Source organism: Myxocyprinus asiaticus, chromosome 26, assembly GCF_019703515.2.
Source record: "Myxocyprinus asiaticus isolate MX2 ecotype Aquarium Trade chromosome 26, UBuf_Myxa_2, whole genome shotgun sequence".
NCBI lineage: Eukaryota > Metazoa > Chordata > Actinopteri > Cypriniformes > Catostomidae > Myxocyprinus > Myxocyprinus asiaticus.
Genome location: NC_059369.1, coordinates 39,795,687 through 39,816,799, shown reverse-complemented (window position 1 = coordinate 39,816,799; position 21,113 = coordinate 39,795,687). Strand labels below are relative to the sequence as shown.

General features: G+C 36.2%; 2 protein-coding genes across 3 annotated transcripts; both read right to left on the bottom strand.

Moving 5' to 3' along the window:
• Nucleotides 1–2,343: 2,343 nt before the first annotated feature.
• Nucleotides 2,344–9,746, bottom strand: LOC127416623 (DCN1-like protein 5). 2 transcript variants are annotated; one of them, XM_051656067.1, is made up of 11 exons: nucleotides 9,626–9,746; nucleotides 7,395–7,441; nucleotides 7,237–7,279; nucleotides 7,036–7,138; nucleotides 6,266–6,357; nucleotides 4,788–4,858; nucleotides 4,610–4,701; nucleotides 4,393–4,501; nucleotides 3,610–3,714; nucleotides 3,087–3,189; nucleotides 2,344–2,787 (listed from the first exon to the last, which is right to left on the bottom strand). In XM_051656067.1, the coding sequence occupies exons 4-11, from the start codon at nucleotides 7,104–7,106 to the stop codon at nucleotides 2,732–2,734; spliced, it is 699 nt and encodes a 232-aa protein (XP_051512027.1). In that variant the 5' UTR covers nucleotides 7,107–7,138; nucleotides 7,237–7,279; nucleotides 7,395–7,441; nucleotides 9,626–9,746; the 3' UTR covers nucleotides 2,344–2,731. The 2 variants fall into 2 exon arrangements, with proteins under 2 accessions (XP_051512027.1, XP_051512026.1); XM_051656066.1 differs by having other exon boundaries at nucleotides 7,245–7,279.
• Nucleotides 9,747–9,778: 32 nt separating this feature from the next.
• LOC127416598 (eukaryotic translation initiation factor 2A) lies at nucleotides 9,779–20,560 on the bottom strand. The gene is made up of 14 exons (XM_051656024.1): nucleotides 20,249–20,560; nucleotides 19,781–19,850; nucleotides 17,565–17,636; nucleotides 17,361–17,479; nucleotides 17,082–17,181; nucleotides 16,669–16,751; nucleotides 16,411–16,484; nucleotides 13,959–14,103; nucleotides 13,731–13,847; nucleotides 12,790–13,364; nucleotides 11,738–11,851; nucleotides 11,365–11,484; nucleotides 10,836–10,901; nucleotides 9,779–10,085 (listed from the first exon to the last, which is right to left on the bottom strand). The coding sequence occupies exons 1-14, from the start codon at nucleotides 20,274–20,276 to the stop codon at nucleotides 10,020–10,022; spliced, it is 1,749 nt and encodes a 582-aa protein (XP_051511984.1). The 5' UTR covers nucleotides 20,277–20,560; the 3' UTR covers nucleotides 9,779–10,019.
• Nucleotides 20,561–21,113: the final 553 nt, after the last annotated feature.

Sequence of the window (21,113 nt, the reverse complement as noted above, 5' to 3'; positions counted from 1 at the left end):
ACATCGACATGGCAAATATAGGATTTAACTACACAGATAAGGTTAGTAAGTGATTTTATCACACTAAAATCATGTTAACATGTCTATTTACGTTTTGTGGCTATACTTTTAAAACCATGTGTATTTTAACGTTTATGGACTGGCCCCATTCACTCCCATTATTTACTGTGATTCATTTTACATATCAAAATTATTTTGTGGTAATTAACATTTTGCCACAAATGCTGTCGATTGAGTTTACCTTTTATTGAATGCGGAAAATTTTTCATCAGCCGATATTTGGCCACTTTGGGATTATCTGCATCAGTTGATAACTATGCTTGATTGGACAATTAACATTTTAGCATCAATTCCATTATCTACCTACAGACTTGTCTTTTGATAGAGCCATTTTCCTGCTTTCAAATATTTTTTTTGTGTATTTTGAGTAAATAATGTGCAGGGATGAAAACTCATGAGAAGTGAAAAAGGTGAGAAAGTCATAGCAGGTGGTTCAGATGTATATTTTCAGTTGATTTGTTTGTTGTATTTAAGGCTTTTTTTTTAAAGTGCTACGCTTAAATTATGTCTTTCAAGTGATTGTAATAAGGAAAATGTTGAAATTTTAACATTTTGTACTCTTATTTGCTGTCAATAAATTGTATTATGGTACATAGTTTGGTCCAAATGTCTGTACAATTTGTGACATTGACCATGTTAACGCCTTTGTACAGATATAATTCCTTCATTTGTTGTTATTTTTCAAATCATGTTGGAATAACATGAATGATCAGGTTTTGGAGTCCATGCCTGCTCAAGTACATGCTGTCATGAAACAACCACACCGTCTTTTTCCAGAGCAGCCTGTATTTCTCCTGAGGTTACCTGTGGGTTTTTCTTTGTATCCCGAACAATTCTTCTGGCAGTTGTGGCTGAAATCTTTCTTGGTCTACCTGATGTTGGCTTGCTATCAAGAGATCCCCGAATTTTCCACTTCTTAATAAGTGATTGAACAGTACTGACTGGCATTTTTTTCAAGGCTTTGGATATCTTTTTATATCCTTTTCCATCTTTATAAAGTTCCATTACTTTGTTACGCAGGTCTTTTGACAGTTCTTTTCTGCTCCCCATGGCTCAGTATCTAGCCTGCTCAGTGCATCCATGTGAGAGCCTAACAAACTCATTGACTATTTATACACAGACACTAATTGCAATTTAAAAAACCACAGGTGTGGGAAATTAACCTTTAATTGCCATTTAAACCTGTGTGTGTCACCTTGTGTGTCTGTAACAAGGCCAAACATTCAAGGGTATGTAAACATTTGATCAGGGCCATTTGGGTGATTTCTGTTACCATTATGATTTAAAAAGGAGCCAAACAACTATGTGATAATAAATGACTTCATATGATCACTATCCTTAAATAAAAGACAGTTTTTTTGCATGATCAGTCATATTTTCAAAATCAATGCCAAAATTTCACAATTTCTGCCAGGGTATGCAAACTTTTGAGCACAACTGTATATATACATATATATATATATATATATATATATATATATATATATATATATACACACACACACACACACACACACACACACACATATATATATATATACACACATAAATATACAGTATATATATATACACATACATACAGTATATACATACACACACACTGTATAGACGTGCATGTATATACACTCACCGAGCACTTTATCAGGAACACTTGTACACCTTATTCATGCGATTACCTAATCAGTCAATCATGTGGCAGCAGTGCAGTGCATAAAATCATCAGATACGGGTCAGGAGCTTCAGTTAATGTTCATATCAACCATCAGAATGGGGGAAAAAATTTGATCTCAGTGATTTGGACCGTGGCATGATTGTTGGTGCCAGATGGGCTGGTTTGAGTATTTCTGTAACTGCTGATCTCCTGGGATTTTCACGCACAACAGTCTCTAGAATTTACTCAGAATGGTGCCAAAAACAAAAAACATCCAGTGAGCGGCAGTTCTGTGGACAGAAACACCTTGCTGATGAGAGAGGTCAACAGAGAATGTCAAGACTGGTTTGAACAGACAAAGCCTACGGTAACTCAGATTACTTCTCTGTACAATTGTGGTGAGAAGAATATCATCTCAGAATGCTATTCTGAGATGCGGGTTGGCACTGTTTTGGCAGCACGAGGGGGACCTACACATTATTAGGCAGCTGCTTTTAATGTTGTGGCTGATGGATGGATGGATGGATGTCATAAAATCTGTCTGACAGTGTCAGTTTTCATTCATACTGAATTTAGATTGTTGAAAAATGCTACTTTATCGCTACGGCAAGCCACTAATGTCCAGAAGAAAATCAATTTACATACAACTGTTATTTATTTCCTTTTCAAAACAATATAAACAAAGTAAAACTTTGAAGGAAAAAAAAAATGAAAGCGACTGTAAATTACAAACAGCCCATCTCGCTCTCAAAAAAATCCTACAACACTGCCAAAATAACAACAAATTCAATACATTTGAAAAATATTTCGCCTTTTGTTTGGTTTGTGATTTTTTTCTGTGCCTTTTTCCTTTTAAAGCAACACGGTAAGAGTCTGTGGGTAGTGATGATTTGTATTTGGACACGTTGAAGCAGTCCATGAGGGGTATGCCATCTTCTGGGGCTGTTTGGGGCACTCCGAAAAACAACTCTGATGTGCTTCAAACTCGTCCGCGGATCTTTAATTCATCGTCTGGTTGTGCTATAATGCAATTCTGACCTTATGCCATTCCACAAACTCGTCCAGCATCACTGGCCCTGGAGTAAGCACACAAGGCACAGATCATCAATGAAGGGCATTGACGCAGGTGAAAAATTTAAAAGTTGTGTAACCATTCTGTACATCTATATTGTTTTAAGAAAGACAGTAGTTATAGGGGTTTGAAACGAAATGAGGTAATGATGACAGAACTTTCATTTTTCAGAGTGAACTATCCCTTTATGTTGAAGTGAGAAAACAAAAACATAAAAGTGTCATGACTTGATTAAAGCAAGACCATTTTTGTGGACTTATGAGAAAAACATGGATAGATGGATGAGAACAACTTCAAACTCACAGGCTCCATCTTCATCGTAATTGCTGAGGTCTGTGTTAACGGTGCGGCTAAATTCTAAGACGTTGTACCACTGATCCTTGTTCATTACTTTGTACTTTGATTGCTGAAAACAAAGAGAGAGAAAACATACTTTTGATCATTAAAGCACATTACTGCACATGCCAAATTCTACTAATCAAAATTGAAGTTGTGTGACTTGTAGTCTATGTTTCTTAGCTTTTATGTAATCTAAATGCAAGTGTACTCCTAAAAGTTGCTAAAACACCTTTTAACAGACTGAAATTGCATTGATTGCCAATTTTTGTTCATTAAAAATCATCTCAAGTTTGAGAATGTCCTCAATACCACCTGTCTCAGAGTAGTAACACCAAGCAGCAAATCAAGGTTTTTGCAAAGTCTAAAGATCTTTGATATGTCCAGCCCCAACTTACTGTTTCAACAGGAAATGTGTCAACACAGGAAAGAAAATTACATTTGTCAAACTATTTCACTGGGTTTTTAATTTAATACAATGAGCACAGACCTCCAGAAACTGATTGAAGACAGGGAACAGGGGCCACGTCCTTCCAAGCAGCAGTGCCAACATGGATTTTGCTGTGTCCATATCAAGACTGCGCTGATCTTTATCCTACAGTCAAAAACAAGATTGGACACGGTGTGAACAAGACAGCATTATGCGTTTAGGGGCCTGGGTAGCTCAGTGGTAAAATACGCTGGCTACCACCCCTGGAGTTCATTAGTTCGCTAGTTCGAATCCCAGGGCGTGCTGAGTGACTCCAGCCAGGTCTCCTAAGCAACCAAATTGACCCGGTTGCTAGGGAGGGTAGAGTCACATGGGGTAACCTCCTCGTCGTCGCTATAATGTGGTTCGTTCTCGGTGGGGCTCGTGGTGAGTTGAGCGCGGATGCCGCGGTGGATGGCGTGAAGCCTCCACACGTGCTGTGTCTCCGTGGCGACGCGCTCAACAAGCCACGTGATAAGATGCGAGGGTTGAGGGTCTCAGAAGCGGAGGCAACTGAGATTCGTCTTCCGCCACCCGGATTGAGGTGAATCACTACGCGACCACGAGGACTTAAAAAGCGCACTGGGCATTCCAAATTGGGTGAAAAAGGGGAAAAATCCAAAAAAAAAACAAAAACAAAAAAAGACAGCATTATGCAGAAAACAGATTGCTAAATTATAAAAAATAAAACAGAGTAAACGTATTGCCCTAACTTGAATTTACACTAAAAATACATGAAACTTGACTGTACAAAAAAATCTCTGTAATTTATGGAAAAATTAAATATAAAAAACAGCATCTCACCCTGGCAAAGTCAAAGGCATATCTGTAAATGCTCTTAAATATAACCGGGTCATTCAGTTGAGAGCGTAAATAATCCAGTTTGCCTTGTAACCTCTCTGTGCAGTCACATCTATGGACAGGAAAGAATTTATAAATGCATATACAATAAAAGCATTTGATTGCATGTGCAATCAACAATTCCTACTGATTTAGAGGAGATGCAAGGTTATCCTCTTACTGTAGTGAGGTCATTCCTTTTAGCCATTCTTCTTTAGTGAAAAATCCCATATTTGTTGCATCAAGTTTCCAGGCTAACACTAACATTACAATCTAAAAGGACACAATAAAAAAGTACGAGTTATTTCAATCATACTTTGCATCTGAAAAATGTAGAACAAAAACTACATTACACAAACATTTTCTGGCTCCACGCCGATGTCCTCACAAAACTTCTCCATGCTCTCTGGTCCGACGACATCATCTGACCCTGTACACATTTAAATCAAACACTTGAAATGTTATTTGGGAAATATAAATCTACGTTCAAAGATCTGTTGCAAAAATTAAGTCAACATGAAATCATGTTATAGCAAGGTAAAAAAAAAAAAAGGTTTGTCTTCATAACCGTTTATCAAAATGTAATAACCTGCCCTGCCTCAAACAAATTTCCTTTCAAGCTGTCATTACAAGCCTTCATATTTTTCCTTTCCCTTCAACCAACTGGATCCATTTTGGTATGGAACGCCCACTCTTCCTTATCTAATCAATTCCTGATAAATCATTTAATATATATATATATATATATATATATATATATATATATATATATTAGGGATGCACCGGTGTGACATTTTTTGTGTGATACCGATTTAAACAAAGAACTATAAGCCGATACTGATATTTTGCCACTAACCTTCAGATCACTGTTTTACTTAATTATGTTTTAAAAATGAACAAAGAGGTACAAAAGCCTTTTTACTGTTTTAACAATAAACATTTCCTATTGAAGGCCCAAATTTTAAAGAGACAACCCCCCCCAAAAAAAATTTCTTGCAGTTCAAAACAACAGAACTCACATTTTACACGTATGTAATGTATATGATAGAACATTACAATTACAAATTCATTCTATGCATATGTTGGGCAATTCCACGGAAATGTCAACCACATCATGGAAATATTTTTTTTTACCAAAGGAACAAAACTTTTAAATTCTGCATTATGTTGTTATAATGAATAATGGATAATGCCGTCCAGACCGCTAGAGGGCGCTGCTTGCTCACACAGTACTGACTGAAGCACTGAAAGCTGAAGCTTAAATGCAGATTTTAAATCGCAGCCTTTTAAGATTAAGTAACCTTGCAAAGCTGTATTGCGATTTCAATCATAACTCAATCTACCATGCAACATTAATGGATATTATACTGATGCCTCAGAAGTTAAAGTCTGCTGGTTTCAAAACGTTTTGGATGATTTCCCTCATCATGTATAGGTAAGTACTGCTTTCACAACTGTCACATCTATTTATGGTGGTTTTTCCACATTATTGTGAGAATGAGAAAGAATAAAAATGAAATATTACATTCTCATAGGAGTGCCAAACCATTTTCATATTGTAGCTATTATTATTTCTGGATGCATTTAAATTCATAGAGTTTTTACAGTGTGTTAATTATTTACTGTTTTTCATAATGGTGTTTTTACGCTTATAACCAATATGCCGAATGTTTTAATATGGTCAATAATTGGCCGATAAATATCGGCAGCCGATGCATCGGTGCATCCCTAATATAAATCATAAATGCTGTTTCATGTTGACTTTTAAAAAAAAAAAAGCTGCATTAAAAAAATTACATTATTTTCATAAAGTTGAGGAAAGTTTTGATTCATGTACCTGCGTATTCGTAAAACCAGGCAAGACATTTCTTGCTAGAGAACAGATCCTCTGGGTTTAGCAGTCGACCTGGAGTTTGTGTCCTACAGTAACTGGAATTTAAAGGTGACATGAATATCATGTTCCCATTACTTTCCTATAACTAACTTTATGATGAAATTTCATCACCGTGTCTAATATTTCAACAACATGCTCAATATCGCAAAATTAACTACTACCACCTCTACGTCTAGTGTAACATCTGTTTAAGTCTAAACCACAAAACAGGTATACATTATTACTCCTTTTGTGTTTACAAAAGCAACTACAGTGGATATGGTAACACTTTACAATAAGGTTCCATTTGTTAAAATTGGTTAACATGAACTAACAATGAAAAGTACTTTTACCGCATTTATTAATACATTTTAATTAATGTTAACTTCAACATCTAGCAATGCATTTTCAAAATCAAAAGTTGTACATGTTAACATTAGTTAATGCACTATGAACTAACATGAACTTAACAATGAACAATTGTATTTTTGCTACCTAACATTAACAAAGATTAAAAAAAGCTGTAAAAGAAATATATCGTTCATTATTAGTTCATGACACCTAATTCATTTACTAATGTTACCGAGGATATAACTGAAATATCATGGCATTCTCGCACAGACATATGAATTACAAGAAAACACGGCTGCTATTCAAACAGAGTTGTGAGAAAGATATAATAACTAAGAAAGTAGAATGAACAGAAAGAATAATAGGAACAGAAATATTTTTACCTGGTGATTTTGCACTTTCTGATACTGGGGTCTTCTGAACCGGATGACTTTCTCTTCTTTTTCACAGGCATAATGGAACTTCGGATGGGTTGATTTGGTCTTACTGACAAATCACAAACAAATGAGACAAACTGAAGCAGATCGCCACCTTCCTTCCAACTCAATATATCAGGGTCAATGAAGACCACAAACCAGGTATACCTGTGTACCTTTGGGCAATGTGTCCATTCAAGTCTACCAGATACTAGAACAGGACAAAAATGATTATACCATCACACTCATATATATTAAAAACAAACATTTAGATAAATACAAAATCATGCTAAAATCAAGATGCACTGTTAAGATCGTTTACTTACAAGCCTAAGATCAGTTCGGACTGTCTCTTCTTTATGCCTGTCTAGACCTTTAAAAATTAAAAATAAATGTATATTTATGTGCTCTCTTAATGTGAAGCAGCAATTATGATGTTTACCAGCTTTGGAGAACATTTGGAGAGTCAGTTTATGATCATTACAATATTCCAATAACATTAATGGTTGCTAGCACATTATTTGTAGGTTCAAATCCACTAGGGTTAATTCAGGTATTATACCACTTGCCCTCAACCAAAACACTTGACCCCAGGTTACTCCAGGGGGATTGTCCTTGTAATACATGCAATGTGTGCCACTTTGAAATAAAAGAATTGATGACTAATTAGTGCTTATTCTGTAAACTATCTGAGCCGATAATATTTGCTTCATTTACACTGGCAGCCAAAAGTTTGGAATAATGTACAGATTTTGCTCTTATGGAAAGAAATTGGTACTTTTATTCACCAAAGTGGCATTCAACTGATCACAATGTATAGTCAGGACATTAATAACGTGAAAAATTACTTAAACTCCTTCAAAGAGTTCTCATCAAAAAATCCTCCACATGCAGCAATGACAGCTTTGCAGATCCTTGTTATTCTAGCTGTCAGTTTGTCCAGATACTCAGGTGACATTTCACCCCACACTTCCTGTAGCACTTGCCATAGATGTGACTGTCTTGTCGGGCACTTCTCACGCACCTTACAGTCTAGCTGATCCCACAAAAGCTCAATGGGGTTAAGATCCATAACTCTCTTTTCCAGTTATCTGTTGTCCAATGTCTGTGATTGTTTACCCACTCTAACCTTTTCTTTTTGTTTTTCTGTTTCAAAAGTGGCTTTTTCTTTGCAATTCTTTCCATAAGGCCTGCACCCCTGAGTCTTCTCTTCACTGTTGTACATGAAACTGGTGTTGAGCAGGTAGAATTCAATGAAGCTGTCAGCTGAGGACATGTGAGGCATCTATTTCTCAAACTAGAGACTCTGATGTACTTATCCTCTTGTTTAGTTGTACATCTGGCCTTCCACATCTCTTTCTGTCCTTGTTAGAGCCAGCTGTCCTTTGTCTTTGAAGACTGTAGTGTACACCTTTGTATGAAATCTTCATTTTTTTGGCAATTTCAAGCATTGTATAGCCTTCATTCCTCAAAACAATGATTGACTGACGAGTTTCTAGAGAAAGCTGTTTCTTTTTTGCCATTTTTGACCTAATATTGACCTTAAGACATGCCAGTCTATTGCATACTGTGGCAACTCAAAAACAAACACAAAGAAAATGTTAAGCTTCATTTAATGAACCAAACAGCTTTCAGCAGTGTTTGATATAATGGCAAGTGATTTTCTAGTACCAAATTAGCAATTTAGCATGATTACTTAAGGATAAGGTGCTGGAGTGATGGCTGCTGTCTAGATTTGATCAAAAATGACTTTTTCTCAAATAGTGATGGTGCTGTTTTTTACATCAGTAATGTCCTGACTTATACTTTATGATCAGTTGAATGCCACTTTGGTGAATTAAAGTACCAATTTCCTTCCAAAACAGCAAAATCTGTACATTATTCCAAACTTTTGGCCACCAGTGTATGATAAAGTCATTGCTGCATGTGCTAATGATAGACTTTACCATCAAAAAACAACCTTACATTGGAGTCTTGCGACATGACTTCTTTTCTTAATTAATTAAAAAAATCATTACATTGTGTAAAGTAGCTCATCACTTCAAAGTTCAACCCAATTATGAAATAAAATCTTTGGTTGCTAAACTCACCTCATTTATAACATTTCAAAATCAGGCATCAGCTAATCTACTAAATACAAAGGCCTAAAATATTTTATATTTGCCGAATGTTGATCTAGATAACAATGGTTTTATTCTACACAAAATAAATTGATAAATAATCAAATTATGAAATTATTATGAAATAACAGAGCACTGCTACTAATCGGGACAAATGTCTGGCCTTAGTGACTCTTGAAATGGCTGATCTGCTTAATGCCAAAACCTGAAACTAATCTAAACGTGCACAATAATTAATAACACATTTATGTTGTCATAAAACTCGTCTATGAAACTAAAAGAGCGGCCGAAAGTTTGAATATAAACACAAACAAATGCATGTGATACTTGAGAGCATAAAAGCATCTCACCGGCTCATCTAAATATGAGAAATAAACATTTATAAAAACACTCTACAGATTCAAGACTCATTCTAACAGAGTGTTAACTAATCAAACCTGAAATATCGGCTGGTTTGGTTCGTCCTGTTGAATTATATTGTGAATAATTTCAGCTCAAATATTCATCTGCGTTCCTGCGACTGCTTTGGTTTCACTCAGGAGGACAGATTGCTTCCAGTTCATGAAGCGACAAAATAAAAGTCACGCACATTCAATTACAACATTTTTTATTTCACATTTCATGACGTCATCAATGTTCTTCTGCACTGTACATGAAATTGCATAGCAACATTGCTGTTAGAAATTAGTCCTTATTATTTTAGACATGTCAAAAGAGACAAAACAGGCTTTTATTTGTCGGTCATGAATTGTGTCTCCCATACAGATTATTAACAGCATAACAAAGCATGGTTTGAAAACTGATGGGAAGTTTGATTAACAGGTAGTGTGTTTACACTCCTAATTCAAGGTCTTCGAGCTCCTTCAATAGCTGGGCCTCCTTTTGGATCTTCTCAAGCTTTAAAAAAAATTAAAAATAAAAATGAAAACATGTTTTTAAAAACTATTTAAAAAAAACTCTCTAGTAGTGAAAAAATAGCTAAAACTAGTTCCCTTAAATAACAAAAGTCATTTGCGGTTAATAGAGCTGTATTTGTAGGCCAACCCTGAGGGCTATGGGATCTTTCGAGAATTTCCTATGGGTTTTTAAAAGAGCGTTTTTTGATTTACGAGTACATTAAGGTCTCTGGTTAAAATGACTGTTTTGCTCTACAACATAAATTACATTTATACCTCAAACATGAATTTTGAAGCTGCGGTTTAAAATCATATGTTGCTAACAACAAGAACTACAACGATTGTCTGTTTTGTCAGGCAGGCGTATTCACATGCTTGTGGGAGTTGTAGTTCTATTTAGCAACTTGTTAGCAACATACAATGTTTAACAGCGGCTTTCAAAACTTGTTTGAACTATGACTATGTGTCATTTCTGTTGTGGAATCAAATGTTAAAGTCTGGTCAAGTAATTTTAACCACATTTTATTTTACTCATGAATTTAAATTACTCAAATATAAAATGTATAGCTCGAAAATGCTAATTGTCTTCTGTGTTTTAGGACTAAAAACTGATCAACTCTGTTATTGTGATTTTAGCCTCAGACAAAAACAATGATCTAGGTAATTATACAAAATAAATAAAAAACAAGCTCACTCATTTGAGAACGTTTAGTTGTTTTTTTGTTCATGAGTTGAAGTTTTGATATCTTACCTGATTTTTCTGCATAACTTTACCAGCTGTCTGCTGTTCCTTCAGTTCATCTATGGCTTTGAGTTTCTGTCAGATGCATAAGCATAAAACCAGGTTAGAGACTGCAATGTAAATTCATGGTTGGTTATGTTTGGCATTGTGGTATGTAGGTAGAAAAAAAATATGTACTGTATATGTTCAGTTTTTGGTATGCAAGTTAAAATATATATATATGGATATGTCTGCAGATCTTTTGTTTTTAAAACTGATTTGAATACTACACCTTTTCCTAAACGGATAACCTGGAAACATCATATTTATTGGGGTATCTATACAGGCAAAACATTTAAATTTTTAAGCTGATATAACTCTTCCTAAACCACACTTAAGCCATCTTTACACTGCACAGGTGGCACAGAAGCTGCATCTGAAGTGGCTTTTAGGTGTACTTACACAGACTGTTTAATGATGCTTAGAGTATGCATTAGAAAATGTAGCAAAATTCAACGGCAATCTTGTTTGATTCTGTTGCCATATTTCAACATTGCACCTTTTTTAAGTTCTTGATCTTTTTGTCAGTTTCAGGGTCTCCATGGGTAGAAGTCACATGTGCAGGAGCAACAGGGGTGGAATCTGCTACTGGAGGCGGAGCTTCATCAGACTTGTTTTCCTGTGTTGACAAAGAGCACAACTCTGAGCTAGATATTCCCCTGTATAGTTCACAGATGATTATTGGACCTTTAGCAGATATATGCATTGAAAACGTAGTCTTTCTCTTCCAGGCAAATAAGACCAAATATATTGAAAACTCGTCTTGCACTACATAAATTTTAGTCCAATTTTGACATGAAAATGTCCCTCCCTTTCAAGGAACTGGTTCACAATTCCCGACCCGAAACATAAAGGTAAATAAAAAAACCTGCCTGTTTAGCTGCTTTCTTTGCCTCTCGCTTTTTCTGGTTCTTCAAAGCAGCTTTAGACATTTGCTTCTCTCCTGCAACACCAGGCTTCATGTTCTGTGGCGGCTCCTCTTCATGCTTAAAAAGACAAGGAATGCTGATTAATGGAGGACAATATCGCCAAAGTATCGCTCTGAAATGGCTTAAGTATTTACACACCAGCCTGACATAGCAACATTTGCTCAACCAATGGTGTGATAGCTCACCATTGCTAATATATTTTGAATATTCCTTCTTTCACCTGCCCTCAAAGTTATAGTTCACCCAAAAATGAAAATTCTCTCATAATTTATTCACCCTCATGCCATCCCAGATGTGTGACTTACTTTCTTAAGCAGAACACAAACAAAGATTTTTAGAAGAATATCTCAGTTCTACTGGTCCACACAATGCAAGTAAATTGTGAGCAAAATTTTGAAGCTCCAAAAATCACATAAAGGCAGCATAAAAGTTCTTCTGAAGCGATCTAATTTGTTTTGAGTGAAAATAGACCAAAACACAACTCCTTTTTACTATAAATCTGCAGCAGTCTCCTTGGCGATCATGATTTCAAGCTTGATTACACTTCTTAGTGCCATCTAGCACCCTGTGCATGCGTCAAGCAGTAGGATTGTGCCTAGAGACCGTAATGGCAAGATGTACAGTGAAAAAGAAGTTATATTTTGGTCTGTTCTCACCCAGAACTGATTAGATCGCTTCAGAAGACTGACTGATAAAACCATTGGATTTTTATGCTGTCTTTATGTGCTTTTTGAAGCTTCAAAGTTCTGGTCACCATTCACTTGCATTGTATGGACCTACAGAGCTGAAATATTCTTCTAAAAATCTTTTTTGTGTATTGCAGATGAAAAAAAGTCATGCACATCTGGGATAGCATGAGGGTGAGTAAATGATAAGATCATTTTCATTTTTGAGTGAACTATCCCTTTAATGGTCACAATCTTTGCTCACAGAAAATCCCAAATCTGAATCACAAAATGATCAGAAAAAAAAGAATAAGTATTACACAAACTCACTAGTTTGGAGCTGGCTGCCTGGGGTTTATTGCGGAGGGCAGGCGGGCGGTACGCCTGTGTAGGTTTGGCCTCAGTGCTGCCAAGCTCACTCTGCACCGCCTGGTATTTCACTGCCTTCTCTGGGAATGTTCCGGTCGGGAAGGGCTGCCATAACACTTGCCAGAGCTCTTTATTCGATGGCGTTTCATGTTTGAATAACACAGTCCCGGTGTAGTGCCAGATCTTATAGCCATTGCTGACTCTGAGCCTGGGCGAGCACGTCGCCGTGACTATATGCTCTCCGTCAGGACACCAGGAGAAGTGTGTGGTATCTTCAGCCTGGGGTTTCGACACCTGCATGTATTTCTTAACATCCCAAACTTCCATCTGCCCTCTCAGGTTTCCAAAGCCTGAGAGAACAAGGATGTGGCCCTGCGGACTGTAGAAAGCAGCATTGCGGGGGCCCGTGCCAAAATCGAACACAGACTCACACTTGTGGTTAAAGATCGTAGCCTTTGCGGGCATAAAACCATAAACCACACAAAACTCTGAAGAGTTGGGGTTCCAGGAGACATCATATATGGGGCCTTTCTTTGCTGTACAGAAAAATGTATGTAGGTGAATGATGGTTCTGCATGCATGTATTACAAAAATTATACACCATGTTTCAGTACAAACAATAAGGGAAAAAAGCAGTATAAAAATATGACAAGTAATCCATATGACTTTTACACTATAATCCAAGTCTTCTGAAGCCATAAAATAGCGTTCTCAATGAAATCTCAATGAAATGCTATCATATGGCTGCAGAAAACTTTTAATATGTTGCGCATAAGTCATATAGATTAATTTTGTGGTGCTTTTATGATGCTTTTGAAGCTTGGCAGCCTCTGATATTTTGTCTTTGTATGGAAAAAAAAAGCTGTGTGAATTATTATTAAATAATTAATCATGGTACTTACGTAACTGAACCACTGCGCTCTCTCCATTGGTGGCAAGATAGTGTAATGTCTGTTCTCCATAATAAGAGGCGCCTGTTTTATCAACCTCAGTGCTGGCGGTCACTAGAACTGCAGTGGCTTTAGGAGATGAGAGGAAAAACTTAAATACAATTATCTGACAATATGAACCAAAATAAACCAAAATGTTGTTGATAGTTATCATATACCAACTGCAAATTGAGTATCTACCTTTTTTGTTCCACAGCATGTCCACTTTATCAGCTTTGAAAAAGCTTTTGTTTGCCAAAGCAGAAGTTGGACCGCTGAAATTGGGATACTGATACAGCCGAACAAAAGACGGAGCACCTTTGCTTCCAGGAACATAGACAGCAACCTTCAGCAACACATGATCAGAATTAAAGAGGCCATTATTATGCGGAATCATATTTTCCTTGATATGTTGACGTATAATAGGTCATTGTACTATAAAAACATACTGTAAGTTTCAGAACTCAAAACTTCCTCTCTAGTCCAAAAAGAGCATTTATTGTTTCCACTCTGGAAAAACGACTTGTTTTGAAATCGTCTAGCATTGTGACATCGCAGTGCAGTGTCATTTGAATATCCCCACCTTCACAGTTTACGTAATCGTCGCGGTGAACTGATAAAGAAACAGCGGCTGAGGTACTCAAACACTGAAAGTGGTACTATTGTTGCTGTAGTTTGCTTTTAAAAAAACGAAACGATCAACATGCCAAGTAAGGGCCCCAGACATTGTTGTTGATCTCTGCAAGTTCCTGAACGCTTCAATGGGATTCTATGTTTATTCGGCACATTTGTCAAAGGATTCTTTCAAGAACCATTATGATTCAGGCTTTGCAAATAAACTTATTTTGAAAGATGGAGCAGTGCCAACTATTTCGACAAGACTTTTTTAAATAGACAAATTTAACACTACGGTTTCCTCTGTCTGTGGCTGTTGGATATGTAAGGAATTGTATAGTCAGACGTTTTTTAATATTACAAAATAAAGCATGATGAGGATTTCAACGTGGAGCGGATCGTGCTTATTACATGGTTACCAAATAGAGAACTAATATTAATCTGAGATTAAATTATTTTATTATGTAAGAAGAACACGTAGCAACGAGTGCAACGAAAGACAACGGTGTAGTTTATGCTAGTAAGCTTACATGCTAGCCAGAACATCCTGTATTTTTGCAAAAAATTAATTCGTTAGTACACCCATTGTCCCGTATTTAAAGGAATAGTTCACCTAAAAAGGAAAATTCTCTTATTATTTACTCACCCTTATCATGCCATCCCAGATGTGTATGACTTTCTTTCTTCAGCAGAACAGAAATGAAGATTTTTAGAAGAATATTTCAGCTCTGTAGGTCCATACAATGCAAGTGAACAGTGATCAGACCTTTGTAGCTCCAAAGGAAACATAAAAGTAATCCATATGATTCCAGTGGTTAAATCAAAGTCTTCAAAAGCGATGTGATAGGTGTGGGTGAGAAACAGAACAATATTTAAGACTTTTTTTACTCAATCTCCACTTTAACTTTCACTTTCAGATGTGAAAGTGAAACTAAACAGGCACCACATGTGACTTTCAGATGTAAAAGTGAAAGTAGAGATTTAGAGTAAATAAAAAAATTGTAAAAAACATTTTGATCTGTTTCTCACTCACACCTATCATATCGCTTCTGAAGACATGGATTTAATCACTGGAGTCTTATGGATTACTTCTATGTTTCCTTTATGTGATTTTTGGTGCTACAAAGGTCTGCTCACCATTCAGTTGCATAGTATGGACCTACAGAGCTGAGATCTTTTTCTAAAAATCTTTGTTTTTATTCTGCAGAAGAAAGTCATACATATCTGGGATGACATGAGGGTGAGTAAATGATGAGAGAATTTTCATTTTTGGGTGAAATATAGCTTTAAGCAGGGAAACAGTCGAGGGAGATCCCCTCCCCCAATTGACCAGCGAAACAATCGATTCCCCACCTGGTGAACATCCCGAAATTACCTGCACAAGATGCCTATTAAAGTGGCGAAAAGACAGAGGGAATCCCCGGACCGACGTTCCCTCATAACTTAGTCTGGGCTATTTTCACTGTTGCATTATTTTATCATCAAATCTTGTATGCCAAGTATTGGGGAGGAAAAGTGTGCCAACTTTGTTCAGTTTCCTATTGTTATTTCAGTCGGAACAATTGTAATAGTTTGATTGCACTCTTCACATTAATTGGGACGTATGTCAGACAATGACTGACTGGACTGAGAGCTTCCAGGGGATTTTCTAAATCGCTAGCACGTTTTCATGCTTTCAGTCTTGGAAAATAACTGTTCCACACATGTTATGGCAGGGGACGTTTGCTCGGGAAATATGTTAGCCAATCATAACAGTCTATAGAAGTCTTAAATGGGACATAGCACAAAAAAACAAGCGTTTCAGACTGAGGGTCAGAGGCAGTGAAGAAAAAGGTCATGTTATACTAAAATAAGACTGTTTTTTTGTGTGTGTATGTGCAAAAACCTTTACTAACATTCTAAGGAAATCTCAAGGGTACAAAAAAATAAAATATATATATATATAAAAATGCTTGACATGACCCCTTTAATATATTTCTATGAGTAAAACGACATGTTTAGAGATACTGGAAAATGTTATTTTAAAGCATTCGGATACCTTGCTCGGCTGGGATCCAGGAGATAGAGCAAACTCAGACACTTTCTGAAGGTGTAGCTTGTTCGCAATTGTTTCTACACACCAAAACACAAAAAGTTACATTCAAATTTGAGACATATAAACATCTCCAACTAGAAGTTACATAAAATTCAAGAAGTGTTTAAAGTGCTTAATAAATTACAAAAAAATGTACAAATAACGCAACATCATCTTACTGAATGAAATAAAATGAAAAATAATGAATAATAAATAAGTTACCAAAGTTGTTGTTCTCAAAGAAATGAAGTTCATTATTGACATTTCTAACAGCAATACTTTCATCATCTGCCCAGCTTGGACACCTTTAAAAATGGACAAGAAACAACAAATACAGAACTTATGCACATTCATGCTTAACACTTAGTCATTTACATACAGGAAATGAATATAACTGATATTAAGAAAGACAATTTGACCATTAAAAAGCACCAAAAAGTGCCATGGTACTACTAAGTTGTTTTGACATGGTACCAAGGTAATACCATGTTTTTTTGTACCTTAACCATGGCAGTGCCATTGTATTACTATCTGATGTCATCACTGTACCCTGGTACCACCATAGTACTTTTTGTAAGTTTTATGGTTTTAATTTCATCATCACTGTTCATCACTGTTTGTTAATAATCACTCACCATCCTGTTATCTTCTTCTGATAGAACGCTTTGACACAGGTACCTGTTTGCAAGTCCCAAAGCTGCAGGTTTGGCTCTCCCTGAGGATTATCCTGCGTTTCTGACAAACAAAAGGAACAGATATGTGAGTGCTATCTGGAAACAGAGACAAAAATTACAATTAAGCTATAAATTAGTTGTAATGAACAGAAATCTAGCTTTTGATTTTGTCTGTTCATATAGTTATTGTAGTATAATAAAAAATGTAAATTAAAAAACACACACATTAGAAAGTCTTACTGGTATATTGCTGCCAGGTGGCCAAAACTTTGTTCAGAGGTGAGAATTCGAGCGAAGCTGTTTTGGGAAGATCAAAAGACTTCACCAAGTCTCCACTAGGAACTTTGATCACACTGACCCTCAAAACATAAACAGAAGACTTATATTTAATCAAATATGAATCCTGAGAACAATTAACTACACTAACACACTCCACATACGTACTGTGAGCCGTTGCACCAACCAAACAAAGATCCATCCCTGCTGAATGTCATGTGTTTGCCTTGCCGATCATCCCTGAAGTAAATAGTGGAGTTGTTGTTAAAGCATTCGTTTAATTCTTGCATAATTATTATGCATGCAGTTATCACCTAATATTAATGAAATATTTGTTCTTGACAAAAATTTATGTCACACTGCAGGACTGTTTACGTGAACTGCTAAAAAATGTAGAAGGTGAAAATATGTAAATACAGTTGAAGTCAGAAGTTTAGCCAAATACATTTAAACTCAGTTTTGTCACAATTCCTGACATTTAATCGTAGAAAACATTCCCTGTCTTATGTCAGTTAGGATCACTACTTTATTTTAAGAATGTGAAATGTCAGAATAATAGTAGAGAGAATTATTAATTTCAGCTTTTATTTCTTTCATCACATTCCCAGTGGGTCAGAAGTTTACATACACTTTGTTAGTATTTGGTAGCATTGCCTTAAAATTGTTTAAATTGGGTCAAACATTTTGGGTAGCCCTCCACAAGCGTCTCACAATAAGTTGCTGGAATTTTGTCCCATTCCTCCAGACAGAACTGGTGTAACTGAGTCAGGTTTGTAGGTCTCCTTGCTTGCACACGCTTTTTCATTCTGCCCACAAATTTTCTATCAGATTGAGGTCAGGGCTTTGTGACGGCCACTACAATACCTTGACTTTGTTGTCCTTAAGCCATTTTGCCACAACTTTGGAGGTATGGTTGGGGTCATTGTCCATTTGGAAGACCCATTTGTGGCCGAGCTTCAACTTCCTGGCTGATGTCTTGAGATGTTGCTTAAATATATCAACACAATTTTCCTTCCTCATGATGCCATCTATTTTGTGACGTGCACCAGTCCCTCCTGCAGCAAAGCACCCCCACAACATGATGCTGCCACCCCTATGCTTCACGGTTGGGATGGTGTTCTTCGGCTTGCAAGCCTCACCCTTTTTCCTCCAAACATAACAATGGTCATTATGGCCAAACAGTTCAATTTTTGTTTCATCAGACCAGAGGACATTTCTCCAAAAGTAAGATCTTTGTCCCCATGTGCACTTGCAAACTGTAGTCTGGCTTTTTTATGGCGGTTTTGGAGCAGTGGCTTCTTCCTTGCTGAGCAGCCTTTCAGGTTATGTCGATATAGGACTCGTTTTACTGTGGATATAGATACTTGTCTTCCTGTTTCCTCCGGCATCTTCACAAGGTCCTTTGCTGTTGTTCTGGGATTGATTTGCACTTATCGCACCAAACTACGTTCATCTCTAGGAGACAGAATGCGTCTCTTTTCTGAGCAGTATGATGGCTGCGTGGTCCCATGGTGTTTATACTTGCGTACTATTTTTTGTACAGATGAACGTGGTACCTTCATGCATTTGGAAATTGCTCCCAAGGATGAACCAGACTTCTGGAGGTCCACAATTGTTTTTCTGAGGTCTTGGCTGATTTCTTTTGATTTTCCCGGTACTGAATTTGAAGGTAGGCCTTAAAATACATCCACAGGCAGTGTTGGGTGTAATGCATTACTAAGTAATGAATTACTGAGTTAAATTACTTTTTCATTGAAAAAATTAAAGTATGGAATTACTCCTAATTTTTAAGTAATTTATTACAGTTACTTCTGATGTAACTGTATAGACTCTAGAAAAATTCTATATAAAACAATAGTGAATTTAAAATCAAAATTTAACATCTAATGTTGTAATTAGTAGTTAGTAATTAATTACTTTTTTAGAGTAACTTACCCAACACTGTCCACAGGTACACCTCCAATTGACTCCAATTAGCCTATCAGAAGCTAATTGTCTAAAGGCTTGACATCATTTTCTGGAATTTTCCAAGCTGCTTAAAGGCACAGTTAACTTAGTGTATGTAAAATTCTGACCAGCTGGAATTGTGATATAGTCATTTAAATGTGAAACAATCTGTCTGTAAACAATTGTTGGAAAAATTACTCGTCATGCACAAAGTAGCCAAAACTGTAGTTTGCTAATATTAAATCTGTGGAGTGGTTAAAAAAATGAGGTTTAATGACTTCAACCTAAGTGTATGTAAACTTCTGACTTCAACTGCATATGTTATATACATATATATTAACCTTTTGAGTATAAATCATACACTTATACCTTTATACTTTACCATACATTTTAACCTAAAAATTAGCTAGTTTAAGAACATGTTATTTGTCTCTCACTTCTGAAATGCAGAGCTTTCTTGACAGCTTGGAGGTCCACACAACAGCAGAGTTCCATCTGATCCTTGGACTGTTTTCAATGAGACAGATAATATTAAAATAACTGTTTGAAATAACTTTATAAAAGAACCTTTTCTGTACTTTTTTTTTAATGCTAACCAATTACCATTTATCACATATAACTGCTAAATATTATAGGGGTTTAGAAATTTTTCATATATGGATATGTGTGCAAATGTTGATCAATATTTAATATTTCCATATATGATCTAACAGTATAAATATGATAATTTGCGCATATGACAGGCTTGTGAATGGCAATGCAGCATGCATATAAGGAAGAGCTTGAGAATAAATCGGTTTTTTTTTTTTTATTATTATTTCACGCCATGCCATCACACATTAATTGTTTTATCTTTACGCCTTGAAATACTGAGCTTGAAAACACATTCAAAAGCAACAACTCACCTGCTAAATGAGGTATGGGGGGCGCCATTTTCAAACGGAAGTGCGACCACGTTCAACGTCATAGAATTTCACGCCAGCGTCACCAGAGTTTGACGTGTAAAATGTCAAAATGAAATATTTTGAATAAAACATGTCCGTTACCTCAAATCTTCACATCTCCTTCAAAAGAAGGTTGCGGAATAATAATGACTGTATTTGTAAATTGAAAATTTCCTCTCCCGTTTCTCAATTGTGTTATAATAATTTCCTATGAACAAATTATTTGAAAAACACCGATAATAGCTTACTAAAAACGTATAATTTCGATTTGCTAAACAACTTTATAGAAAAATGCCACAGGATAGCTTTCTATAAACAGCTTGTGATCACAACTTTTTTCTAACACCTGACAGAACACAATTCCTGTTTCCATGATTGACTCATGCAGTGATGTGATCAACTGTGCCAAACAATGATTTTTATCTTTAATGGGCATTTTAAAAAAGAGCGTGTGAGGGCTTGAGATGAAAGCTCACTCAGTCGTGTCATTGGGAGGCAAAGGTGTTAAAACACTTGCTATAAATATAAACTTCCTTCAGAGGGCGCATGGCGGCCCATACGTTTTAAACCTCTATTAATCCGCATTCAAATCTCAAAACGCTTTTTCTCTTACTGGAGACATTTGTGCGCTAACAGGTATAATCGTTTAAAATGCTTGTTGTGACATGGATTAACACCTCGCATACAAATAAAACCCTGCCCCAACAATCTTTATAACATAACATTAAAAAAAAAGTAATCAGTAATCAGGAACGACTATGATTGGTCTATTCTGAACAACGCTGAGAAAAGTAACAACTTCCACGTGACAACACCGCTGCTTTAG